Source organism: Ochotona princeps, chromosome 25 (assembly GCF_030435755.1).
Source record: "Ochotona princeps isolate mOchPri1 chromosome 25, mOchPri1.hap1, whole genome shotgun sequence".
NCBI lineage: Eukaryota > Metazoa > Chordata > Mammalia > Lagomorpha > Ochotonidae > Ochotona > Ochotona princeps.
The window spans coordinates 3,305,085-3,317,696 of NC_080856.1; the positions used below are offsets into that span (position 1 = coordinate 3,305,085).

At 50.3% G+C, this 12,612-nt stretch overlaps 1 protein-coding gene across 2 annotated transcripts in view; it reads right to left on the reverse strand.

Annotated features, from left to right (window-relative positions):
- Window positions 1-631: 631 nt before the first annotated feature.
- Window positions 632-12,612, reverse strand: part of NRF1 (nuclear respiratory factor 1) — a 90,999-nt gene continuing 79,018 nt past the window's right edge. For both annotated transcript variants that reach the window (XM_058654895.1, XM_004592529.2), the window contains one exon: window positions 632-1,398. In XM_058654895.1, the coding sequence (XP_058510878.1) occupies window positions 1,235-1,398 (164 nt within the window). In that variant the 3' untranslated portion in view covers window positions 632-1,234. The remainder of the gene's footprint in view (window positions 1,399-12,612) is intronic.

Sequence of the window (12,612 nt, forward strand, 5' to 3'; positions counted from 1 at the left end):
CCGCGGTGGTCTTCTGTGGGGAACCCCAGGCTGGCAGCCTCCCGAGGTCCCCCAGCAACCTGGCTCGATCCAGGAAGGCCAGACACTGCTCCAGTGCCCTTGGGCCCACGCCCCACCACGAGGGCTGAACGCCCAGGAGCCCGCATCCCTGTTCGTTCCAGAGGCTTCTCCGTGCCTAGCTCCAGGGTTGCAGAGCACTGTTCCCGTGGCCGAGGCCAGCCACAAGCCTTTCCTCTAGCCCTTCCTTCTCTCCCCACCACACACACACACACACACACACACACACACACACACGCCTGCAGGCACACCTAATGCGCACGCACTCCTCAAATCCTTAATACTTCTGTCACCTTCAGTTCCCACACATGACCAGTTCAGGACTGAGCCAACAACCAAAGCAATTCTGTAATGGTCAGGAGCTCAGGAGGACTCCCAGCGGGGAGGAGACGGGAGAGCGAGCAGGATCCTCTTGGCCCTGCCTGGGAACTCCCGGACACTCACCTGCTCGTGGCCAGGTCAGCACCTGGGCCAGCCCAACCAGCATCTAGCCCGCAGCCAGTGGGGGCCTCGGGCCTGCTTGCTTGCGTTTTCTGGACCCTACTCCTTTCTGGAATCCCCTCGGCAGGGGAGGGCTCTGGACGGCCACTGGGAGGCAGCTTTGGTGAAGGGCATGGTCCCTCCGCCTGAGTTTCTCAGTAGCTCAGTGTTCGACCCCGGCATGAGCAAAAACCAGGTGACTGTGTCTGGCCGCGTACCCTGTCACCCACTAAACTGGGCGAATGATCATTTCCACAGCTCACCTTGATTTCATACAGGTCATTCCATGCGGGCTTCATACATATACATATACATGTATGTACATATATACTCTATACATATATGTAAATGTGTATGTCCATATGTACACATATACATATATTCACACTCATACATACACACACGTAAGTATACACACATTTCCGCAGAAAGAAGTCCTGCCACAATTTGGCTTTTCGGGGGAACAGTGAAAGCGACAATGCAGTTTCTTACTCCACTGATCCCAGAAAATCAAGAGTGGTACTTTAAAAAAACGCAATTCCAAAATCCGCTGCCTTCTTCCTTTTTTAAAAAAAAGGTTAACAAAACTCTTCTTCCAAAGTCGAGAGACTTAATTCCATTTGATTGCACCGCTGCAAACATGTAAAAATTTTTTTTTGAAGTAGACTAGAAAACAATGCCATGATATGGCTGTGTGTCACTGTTCCAATGTCACCACTTCCACAGCCTGGCCATCCATGGTGACTGCGCTGTCCGATATCCTGGTGGTCACGGGGGCCATGGCCACCTGCACGGGCCCATTGCCCTGGGCGAGGCTGGTCACCACAGTCTGGTACATGCTCACTGGGATCTGGACCAGGCCTGCGGAGACAAAGCAGAGCATCATGCGACGGGGTGTAGACTCCTGGCGACCAGCCCAGCGTCTCGCTGCTGGCTGGGCACACAGCAACCTCTTTCCATACCCCATGTACAATGCTTCAAATAGACTATCAGGAAGGAGAGGTTTAGAGAAATTGTGGAACCTGGGCTCAAGGCAGGCCACCCCACCATGCTGTGCCTCTGTGCTTGCCGACACCGTTCGGAAGGACAGGCCCGGCAGGTGTGCTGGCCTCGTTCCACGGGGCTCATCTGTGGTTCAGCCCGGTGCTGCCCGGCCGCCCTCTGCAGCCTGGGCGCCAGTTCTCACAGCTGGAAAAGGAAAACACCTGGCCCAGCCCTTCTCCCCAGCCACATCCCTGTCCGCAGAGTCCAGCTTCCGTCAACAGCCCAGGTCTGTCCAGAATAACCAAGGTGCCCGTCATCTGATGAATAAGTAAAGGAAATGAGGTCTGTACTATACGCGCATGATGGAACAGTGTTCAGCTACACAAAGAACAAAGCTCTATCATTTGCAGCAAAACTGATCCTGAATGAAATAAACTGGACACAGAAAGACAAATACTGTGTGTTCTCCCTTACCTGTGGGAGCCGAAATTTACAAAGACGTAGAAAAGACAGTTGTAAACTTCATTTTATGCTTTCGTCAAGCCAATGGTTAAAGATATTACACTACTATAGTTTTAATGATCCACTATGACTTTAAAATTACCACATGAGTGAAATGGTCATTTTTCCATTCAATTATTGTTACAGCTATTGTCAATATTACCACTTTTTTTGATTTATCAAATATCTAACTGGGTGAAGTACCACCCTTTTTATTGCACTGTTAAAAAAATTTAAAAAGAATTCTATTTACAGGCCCAACGTGACGGCTCAACCATCTAATCCTCCCTTTGTAAGTTCTAGGATCCCATGTGGGCACCAGTTGGTGTTCCAGCTGCTCCACTTTCCATCCAGCTCCCTGCCTGTGGCCCCGAAAAGCAGTCGAGCACGGCCCAAAGCCTTGGGACCCTGCACCCACATGGGAGACTTGGAAGAGGTTCCTGTTTCCTGGCTTCAGATCAGCTCAGTTCCAGCTGTTGCGGCCACTTGGGGAGTGAACCAGCAGATGGAAGATCTTCTTTCTTCCCTTCTCTCTGTAAATTTGCCTTTCCAATGAAAATAAATGCATATTTAAAAACAAAAAAGAGAATTATGTATGAACTATATTGAATGTATCAGAAACTGAAGCAGAAACCTCTTAATTGCTTCTGAAAGCAGAACAGCGAGGAAAGGCTAGATGGAAGGATGGTGACAGCGGACAGAACGTGATCCACACTTAGCGGGTGCTGGAGGCTGCAAGCCCGGGGACACAGGCGCTCATGCCTTGGACTGAGACGCTGACCGGCAAGGGTCCGAAGACCAGGAGTGATACTGACTGGGCGGGAGGGGCAGGGATGACAGAAGTGGCCGGCTGTCACCTAGCCTGGGCACACCCTCACAGCACGCCTGCACGCCCAGGCACTCCTTAGGGCTTCTGGCTTATGCTGTGGCTGCTCTGCTTTGGATCCAGCTCCCTGCCGATACACTGAGGCAGCAGCAGAGGCTGGTCCACGTGCTCAACTCCCTAATCCCCTGTGGGAGACCCAGACGAAGCTCTTGGTCCTGCCTTTGGCCTGGCACTGGCCACTGCAGCCAACCAGGAAGTGAATCACTGGATGGAACATCTATCTCTTTATGTCTCTCCTCACTTTCTGTAAATTGACCTTTAAAACAAATCTTAAAAAAAAAAAAATGTACATGGTAGGGCCTGGTGTTGTGGAGTGCCAGTTTGAGACCTGGCTGCCCCACATCTGATCCAGCTCCCAGCTAAGGCGCCTGAGAAGCTTGGGGCTCTGCTCCCGCCAGAGACTTGGCCGGACTCAGCCCTGGCTGTCGCAGCTGTTTGCGGAGTAAACCAGTAGAAAAAGATCTCTCTCTTTCTTCCTCTCCCTGTGCAACTCTTAAAATCTGTCTAAATCTTTGAAATAATTCTTAAATGTTTGCAATCAGTATTTCAGTTGTACCTTCCTGTCCCCTGAAGTTAATTTTTCCATAACATGTTACTCCCCTAATCTCCACCTGTCAAGTTTCATGATGCTGAAAAGGCTCCCAAAGCCCATGACTAAGGGAAGTGCTTTGGCCTGGTACTCAGGGCATCCCAGAATCTGCCCTGGTCCATTTTTCTAGTCTCACCCCTTACTCCCTGTGCTCTGGACACCCCAGACTATTCTCAGTTTCCCAGAAGACTGGTCCTATTCCTTCTCTGATCTTTGCTCAAGTTTTTATTACATGGCATTTTTAAAAAAGGATTTATTTATTATTTTTATTGGAAGGTCAGACCTACAGAGAGGAGAGACAGAAAGATCTTCCATCCACTGGTTCACTCTCCAAGTGGATCAAGGCTGGGGTACACAGAACCAAACTAAACCTCTTCCACTCTGGCTCATGATGTTGGGGTTTCATGGACTATGGGTCCATGCCCAGCACTGTGTCATGGAAGATCTGCCTCAGAAGAAAATGAAGAAGGCTTCAGATGTCAAAATACATACTGGCTGATGGGGCGATCCCCAAGCAAACTGATTTATACAATGCCTCAGTGGTTTCCAAAGGTTCATGGAGTGTAACTCCTTCGCCGGTCTTGCCTGCTTCCCGTCGGCTCCTGCTGCATAGCTGAGCCTGCCAACCCACTGTCCCCACTCACTCCACTGCACTGCAGGCAGCTCACCGGTGGCCTGGGCTTTCCCAGCATGCACTTTCACGTTTGCGTCCACTGCTGCTTCTGCCTTGAACGGCTTTCTCTTACTCCTCCCAGTCAGTTCTGCTCTCTCCCCTGCTCCCTCTTAGGAGTTCTCCTTCCACAGCCAATGGCAGTTTGGAAAGGCCCCCCGTGGAGACAGGGTCCTTCCATGACCACTGTTACATAGCTCGTCCCCAAGGAGACAATTCTTAGGGAAGGGACTTAGTCTCCACCTTTGAGTCCCCAACAAGTTAGCAAGTACTCAGTAAATTCCCAAAGTTCCATGGGATGAGTGAGTGGTGTCGAGCCTGCCAGGGAGTGTGCTCTTGGCTTCCCTGTTAGGATCATGTTAGGATGCCTGCACCCTGCATTGGAGTGCCTGGCTTGGACACCTAGCTCACACTCCAGCTTCTTACCTTTGCAAGCTTTGGGAGTTGGGTCCTCGACTCCACTGTGGGAGACTGGAATGAGTTCCCAGCTCTGGCCTTGCCCAGCCCTAGGCTCTGCAGGCATCTGCGGGAGTGAACCAGCCAACAGGAGACATCTTTCTATATGCAGAAGTCACTTTATGACCTCAAACATGCTGAATCCCAATTCCACTCTATACTACATAGTTTGTCTTTCTCTACCTTAAATAAGTGTGCTGCCATTTCATTTCCGGGGCACGCATTCTGAAATGGATTAGATTAAATCACCCCAGAGGCTCTGACCTAGCAGCCTTTATGTTCCCGGCAAGAGAGTGGGGGAGGGTCCGAAGGCATGGAAACCCAGTCTGCACTAAGTCGGGCTGGCTGCCCTTGGAGGAGAGATGATTAAACGCCGAGGTATAGTAATCAGGCTGGGACTGTCTGCATCTGCTCAGCCTGCCTCTGATTAGCCCTAATCTAGAGGCGCTCGGTAATCCAAGCTTGTGTTCTGGGTCACTGGCTAAGCAACAGAACCCTCCACCTTCTCTGTGAAGGGCCTGGGGTTCGCCTTTTTGGTTTTTAGAAAGCCCCCACAGCAGTGCTAGCAATAAGGCGTCGTTGGCAGCTGCACAGTTATTTTCAAGCGCTTTCAGCCTTTTGCCTGCTGCCGGCTTTCTGAGCCCTGGGAAGCAGCAGGGCAGGCCTACAGATTTCAATATTTCAAAGCTATGAGAAACTGAATCTTTGCAATTTTGCAAATCCAATCCTGTTTGTCTCTATAGTGATCATTTCTTGTTTTTTATTTGAAAAAGGGAGAGAACGGACAGAAGAGCAACAATGAGAGAAGAGCAGCATCTTCCGTCTGATGGTTTGTTCTCCAGATCCCCCAAACAGCTGGGAAGCTGGAGCCAGAAACTTGAAACCCTGTCTCCCATGGGTCCGGCGGTGTGGCCTAGTGGCTAAAGTCCTTGCCTTGAACACCCCGGGATCCCATATGGGCGCCGGTTCCAGTTCCGGAAGCTCCACTTCCCATCCAGGTCCCTGCCTGTGGCCTGGGAAAGCAGTCGAGGACGGCCCAAAGCTTTGGGACCCTGCACCCGCGTGGGAGACCTGGAGGAGGTTCCTGGTTCCTGGCATCGGATTGGCACAGCACCAGGCCGTTGCGGCTCACTTGGGGAGTGAATCAATGGATGGAAGATCTTCCTCTCTGTCTCTTCTCCTCTCTGTATATCTGACTTTGTAATGAAATAAATAAACCTTTAAAAAAAAAGTTCTTAAAAAAAAAAAAACCTGTCTCCCACAGGGCTGGCTGCCCCCCACGGAGCTGGGATCCCAATCTGGGAACTCTGATATGTGATCTAAACCCTAGGCTAAACACCCATTCCCTTTGCTTTAAACTGAAAAGCAAGCATAAACATTTATCTGGAAAAAAAAAAAAAAAGACACAGGGGCTTAAGCTGCGGCTTGCAACACCAGCATTGTGTAAGAACACTGCTCAAGTCCTGGCTGCTCCACTTCCGATCCAGTCCCCTGCTAATACGCCTAGGAAAGCAGCAGAAGCTGGAGCCGCAGAGGAGCCCTGGCGAGGATTTCAGGGGTCTGGTTTTGCCCTGGCCCAGCCCCAGCAACTGAGGCTGTTGGGAAGCAGGTCCATTGTAGAGATGTAGATCTACATTTCAAACACAACAAACAACAGCAATGGGACATGTTCAGAGACACAACTGTTCCTGCCTTTAAGCCCCACGCTGGGCTGGGAGAGAACCCAGGAGACCAGGACACAGACAGAACGGCTTCGGCTTCCCCTGCATTCACTAGAGGTGTCTTCAGCACTCAGCCCCTCCTAGGAATTTAGCAGGCACTTAATTCTTGTAAATCAGTAACACTCAAAAGCTATGGGAGGTGCAGCATGGGAAAAGGCACACTTCCCTCCCAGGTAGTGAGCACGGTGGGGTCGGTGGGGTTGGCTGCGGCCCGCCCAGAAGGGTCTATGCCCATCCGTGCTGTTTCTGGGTATTTCCCGCGAGCAGTGCCATTCGGAGAGCTGCCTTACTGCATTTACTGTTGTCTTGTACGGAGGTATCTACATTTGATGAACCAGTACTCCGGCATGCCTCAGGGTTTCACATTTTATTATTATGTTAAATGTAGATGTAATTTCTTACATATGCCACATATAAGTGCATGATTTCCTGGTCAGAAGACTTAAAAATTTTAAAATGTGATAGGCAAGGGCTCGGCAGCGTGGCCTAATGGCTAAGGTCCTCGCCTTGATCCCATATGGCTGCTGGTTCTAATCCCGGCAGCTCCACTTCCTCTCTATCTCTCCTCCTCTTAGTATATCTGACTTTGTAATAAAAATAAAAAATAAATATTTAAAAAAAAATGTGATAGGCACTATAATGGGGGACTCTTAAGTACTCCCCATCCCCCAATTCAGGACTCAAATAATCCAGCTCCAGGCCTGGGGTTTCTGAGTGAAAGCAGTGGGTGCAGCAAGGGAGCGCCCTCTGAGCTTCTCAACCCTGGGCCTGGGTGGTAGATTCTGCCATCTACTCACAGAACAAGGCCATGAGGCTGGACGGGGCTCTGTCTGATGCTGGCTGCAGGGAGCGCTGCGGTAGACCACGGGCGCCAATGAGAGCAGGGTCAACGTTAAAGGTCAGGCCTTGCATGCTGTGGATTTATTGTTCATGAGCTAAGCTGCATCGCTTACCTCTCCTGGGGTAGTAAGCCTCACTGCTTGTCTGCTGGTGTGTGTGTGTGTGCGCGCATGTGTAGCATTGATTTATTTATTTGAGTGAATTAGTCTTTCCCACAAGTAACTTCTTTAAGTACTCTAAGATACGATGAGTATGTCTAGATATTTAGCTAAATCTCTAAATGCTACGTGGCAAAATCATGTCATACTAACAACAGATCTACTTTCGGTGGCTTGCCACTGTCAGAAAAATAAAGTTAGCAGTAACAACTGAGCTGGCTTATGCAAACGTTCCTACCCACAGCCTGTTCGCCCCTTTAGAGCAGTTACCCCGTCCCCTTGGGACGCCCTAAACACCACACCATAAGCACTTGCTCCAGCAGAAGCTTCCACTTTGAGTCAGACCTTAATTTCATCATGACCTGCCTTTCTAATCATTCCCATGCCTTCTCCTGGGGAGGGAGGGGTCTGTCAGAGGCTGGCCCGGGGCTCCTCTCCACCCTGCAGCAGGACACAGCAGGTACTCAGGAGTCAAGTCTGATGTTCAAACTTGACTTCCTCACCTCCAGACTGGAGTCAGATACGTCCTTTCCCCAACTTTCTTACAATGTTCTAGCTAAAGGCTGCACAGTAGCTTGGGTGCATTTGCTATGAGGACCGAAAGAGTAGTTTCCGCTGTTTGAGGCTTCCCGCTCAGAAAGACCTACACATGAATGCTGGGATTACTAACTGCGCACTAATGACAAGACGTGCTGTCACAGGTGCAGTGTGGCACAGCACACAGTAGGTACACAGCAGACACTGGCTGCTTCTGAAGGCTGACTGGAGCAGGAGGTCTGGTGCAGCCCCGTGGGGAGCACAGATGTCAGACTGACGCTTTCAGGAAGCAGCAAGCAGAGGCGGCACAGGCCTGCAGCGGTGCTTTGCTCCTGCCAGGGAGCACATCGGTCGCCACAGGCCTCTGAAGATGTTCAGATTAGAGATAAAAGCCGTGAAATCAGGGCAGATGGACGAGCAGGCAGGGCAGGCAGCCCCCTCGTGCAGCCCAGCAGCGGTGAGGACTGGTAGTGGAAATGCAGCACAGCAAAGACAAAATGGTTGCTAACCCTGGGTATCAGTGAATAAACAACCTAGGCTTAACTGCTGGACGGTACTGAGAGTGCTAGAGAAACGGGCAGGACGGGATGGCCTGAAGTCATTATCTGATACGTCTCTAAGCTTCAGAAGCTAACAGAACAGGCATGGGCCAACCAGATGGCACAGGCTGTGGGTCCTGTAGCCTGCCTCCCTCAGCCTGTGACAAGACAGAGCAGGGCAGTCACCTGCAAAGAATGGACCTTTCATGGACCTCACAAGCCAGCAACCTTTGGGAATTGCTGTTTGCTGTAACTCAATCTTTCAGCCCAAATGCCTTCCAAGTTGGTCATGGAAATATCTCTACTTGCAAGAAAAATATGGATGCGAGGACAACAGAGCTAAACAAACAATAAACACAACAGTTGGTGGAAGATAAATAATTCTTCAAACCCAAAGGACACTCACTATATGATGTCTGCCTCCTAAGGTCTGCGGACATGAGAGCCAACTCCAGAGCAGAGCACGCTGCCTGAAGGAGGGAGCCAGAAGACAGCTTGGGAACAAACAGGAAATGATGCCATACTGCATCTCTCCAGTCATTCCTGAATTTGCAGACTCACTAAGGGTATCTACAGCTGTTTCCACGCAAAAGGGAAATTCTTCTTCTTTTTTTTTTTTTCCTGTTGCAGACAAAAGTTTATTTGTGGAGGGACCAGGTGAGCAGGGAAGGGAGCGGGGAGGGGAAAGTCTCTCTGGAGAGAAAGCCGGGAGGGAGAGAGACACCAAAAAGGGAAATAGTTTAAACATCTCCCCTTTCCATCAGTGGCCGCCATCTGAGCAACACACTGCCCCGTGAGGAAGAGCGGCACAGCATGTCGTGGCACAGGAGACAGAGAGAGGAAAATCAGTTAGAGCAGCCGAGCACAGCCTGCAAGGGCAGACGGGAGGACGGGCAGAGGACAAACCGGAAGGTGGTGCGCGCACACACACACACACACAGAGCATGCCACAACTGACCGAAAAAGAAATCCAGCTAGCCCTTTGACAGTAAAACAAGGAGAAGAGAGAAAACTCATTTCTTCCATAGTAGCTCACTTCCTGTTACATTAGTTGCTTCTGGAACAATCACCTTCCTCTTCAGTGTTTCCCAAATCCAAGGCTTTTGAGTGCATCTCAGGGATTTATGGATTTAAATATGCTTACATCTGGCAAGTGCTGCATGATTTCCTGAAGCTGGCAGCAGCCCCACAGGTGCCTGGGTACTTCTCAGCACCCATTTCCCTCCCTTCTACACCTTCTCTAGACTTACTCAGAGAAATTGTACTGCAGTAATGTTCCAGATAGTGGGTAGCATATGGGCAACTCAGAAGGCACCGGTGTTTCTAAGCAAAGGGGAATGCAGATCACAGAAACCTCAGGAGACAATGGGCTGGCTGTGAGAGACCATGGCAGCCAAGGGCAGACAGCAGCAGCTAAGGTAGGAGTGGAGATGCATTTAACTTTTTGTTGTCATTATCATTATTTTAAAGATTTATTTTATTTATTTGAAAGGCAGGGATTCAGAGAGAGAGGAAGAAAGGGAGACAGAAATTGATTTTCCATCTGTGGGTCTATTCAAAAAGCAGTAATGACCAGGGCTGGGGCAGGCCAAAGCAGGGACTTAAAAACTCCATCCAGGGCCTGGCAGGGTAGCCTAGCAGCTAGAGTCCTCACTTTGCATGCGCTGGTACACCACATGAGCGCTGGTTCGTGTCCCAGGGGCCCTGCTTCCCATCTAGCTCCCTGCTTGTGTCCTGGGAAAGCAGCTGAGGATGGCCCCAAACCTTGAGATCCTGCACCCGCCTGGGAGACCCAGAAGAAGCTCTAGGCTCCTGGGTTCAGATTGGCTCAGCTCAGGCCGTTGCAGCCACTTGGGGAGTGAACCAGCAGATGGAAGATCTTCCTCTCTCTCTTTCCTCCTCTCTTTATATATCTGCCTTTCCAATAAAAATAAATAAATCTTAAAAAAACAAAAACAAAAACTTCATCTAGTGGGTCAGAGCAATGGCTCAACTAGCTAACCCTCAACATCCCACACAGATGCCAGCTTGTGTTCCCATCCAGCTCCCTGCCTGTGGTCTGGGAAAGCAGCTGAGGACGGCCCCTGCACCCCCGTGGGAGACCTGGGAGGAAGCTCCTGGCTCCTGGGTTCAGAATGGCTCAGCTCCGGCTGCTGCAGCCACTTGGGAAATGAATCAGCAGATAGAAGATCTTCCTCTTGGTCTCTTTTCACTGTATATCTAACTTTCCAATTAAAAAAAAAAAAAGTTAAAAAAAAACCATAGCTGAGCGACAGGGGGTGTAGCTCATTTCCAACAAGCCTTCCTCTCCACAGTGGATACAATGTAGCTTGCAGTAGCCTTACCTTCCTAATTAATGTCTTCTTAAGCTAATATGGAAACTAATTCCTATTCCCTAAGTAGGCAGCAGCTGGGCAGGGGGCTGCTCTAGCTTGCTTAGAGAAACTGTCCCTGGATTTAAGATGTGTCACAAGTAATCTGCGTGACAATCTGTATGCAACAGCTGAAGGGCTGCCCTGAGGTCGGTCAGGGTGTCCGCAGCAGGACGCTCTGGAGGAAGGCAGGTGCAGGAAGTAGGTTGATTCAAGGTCCTGGATGGGGTGGGCGTCACGCATAAGATGCTAGCAGCACCTCTGGGGTCCACCCCCAGCACGCTTGGCCAGTGCTCACAGGTCCTCTTGCTAGTCAAACACTGTACCGGAACACTCAATCCAGCAGCAGAGCTGGGAAGCGGAAGGCAGGCTGGGAGAGAACGGTGGAAACAGACACACCTATTGGTTCCAACTCAGTGATTTTTTGATGAGAAAGGGCAAGGAAAGGACATTAGATTCCCAGGGGGTGGGGGCTGTGAGATTTCCACCTGTTAGTTTACTCCCTGTTGGCTGCAGTCACTTGCACTGGGCCAGGCCAAAGTCAGGAGCGCCACCTGACTCTCCCATGTGGGCGGAGGGTCCTGAACACTTGGCTTGGCTTTGGTTGCTTCCCCAGGCCATCAGCAGGGAGCTGAAAGGGAAGTGGAACAGCCAGGACACAAACTGGCGCCCCTATAGGATGTGGGTAGGTGGCAGCTTGACCCACCATACTACAGGGACTGCCCCAGAACTAAGTAAAAAAAAATTTTAAATTCACTTTTAGTTCGAGATAGTCAGAATGTGCCTCTGCGTCCTTCCCAGAGCTTCCAGTGTGCCATTCTCACACCACAGACCTCCCATCATCCCCTGTACACCAGTATACAACACTAACAGCACTGCCTTGGTTCAGATGGAAACTCCAGTCTGGAAATGGATCCACTGTATTCACCTAAAATGTATTTTCCCGGCGTTCCTCTCAATTCGCACAGCTTCTTTCCCTCCCTGCTCACTATACTCACTTACTTTAACACCTTGCAGCCGCAGTGGGCCCTGTGGAAACAGTTCAGTGCAGGGACACATCACCGTGCTGTGAGCAGCGAGAGTAGGCTGGGCTGCACAGTCAGCACTGCTGCCTGCCTCTTCGGGTAGCCCGTCTGAGAGCAAGGACTTGCAGCCTGGTTCAGAGCAGTGGCTCGGTTTCCATATTTAGACCGCTTCAGCGGCTCTCAGATCCAATTGCCACCTTCACAATGGCAAACACGCTTCGCCATCCAACCACAAGCTCCTCTTCCTGTGATCCCTGCTCCTGGCCAGAGGACGCATCCCTGAACAAGGAAGCAAGCTGATTCTGTTCAGATGACGACTGCTACCAGGCTCTGCACATTTGCTCTTAATTAAGCCGATGGGAAGTGAATCCTGTATTTACCCAGGTAACTTGAATCATGCTGGCCAAGATGTGCAAGCTATTGGAGTTAATAACAACGTGCTTACATTCCTTCAAAGTCCCGATGGCAGCATAAGTAAAAAGAGGAAAGTCCCCTTTACCCATGAATCTTCATTTAAAAAAAAAATTCTGGAAGAATTTGGCCTGTTATAATATGGTTCCTGTGTGAATAGGATTACCACAATTTTAACACGCTCAATTAAAGCAAGTTTAATTTTTGAGAGTTAAAAAGGCAGAGGGACAGACGGGTCTCCCACTGGCTGTTCACTCCTCAGACGGCTTGGCTGAAGCCAGGAACTTCATTCGGGTCCTCCCTGAGCCCAAGCATTTGGGCCATCCTTTGCTGCTTTCCCAAGCACTGCGCAGGGAGCTGGCTCAGGATGGCACAGCTGGGACTTG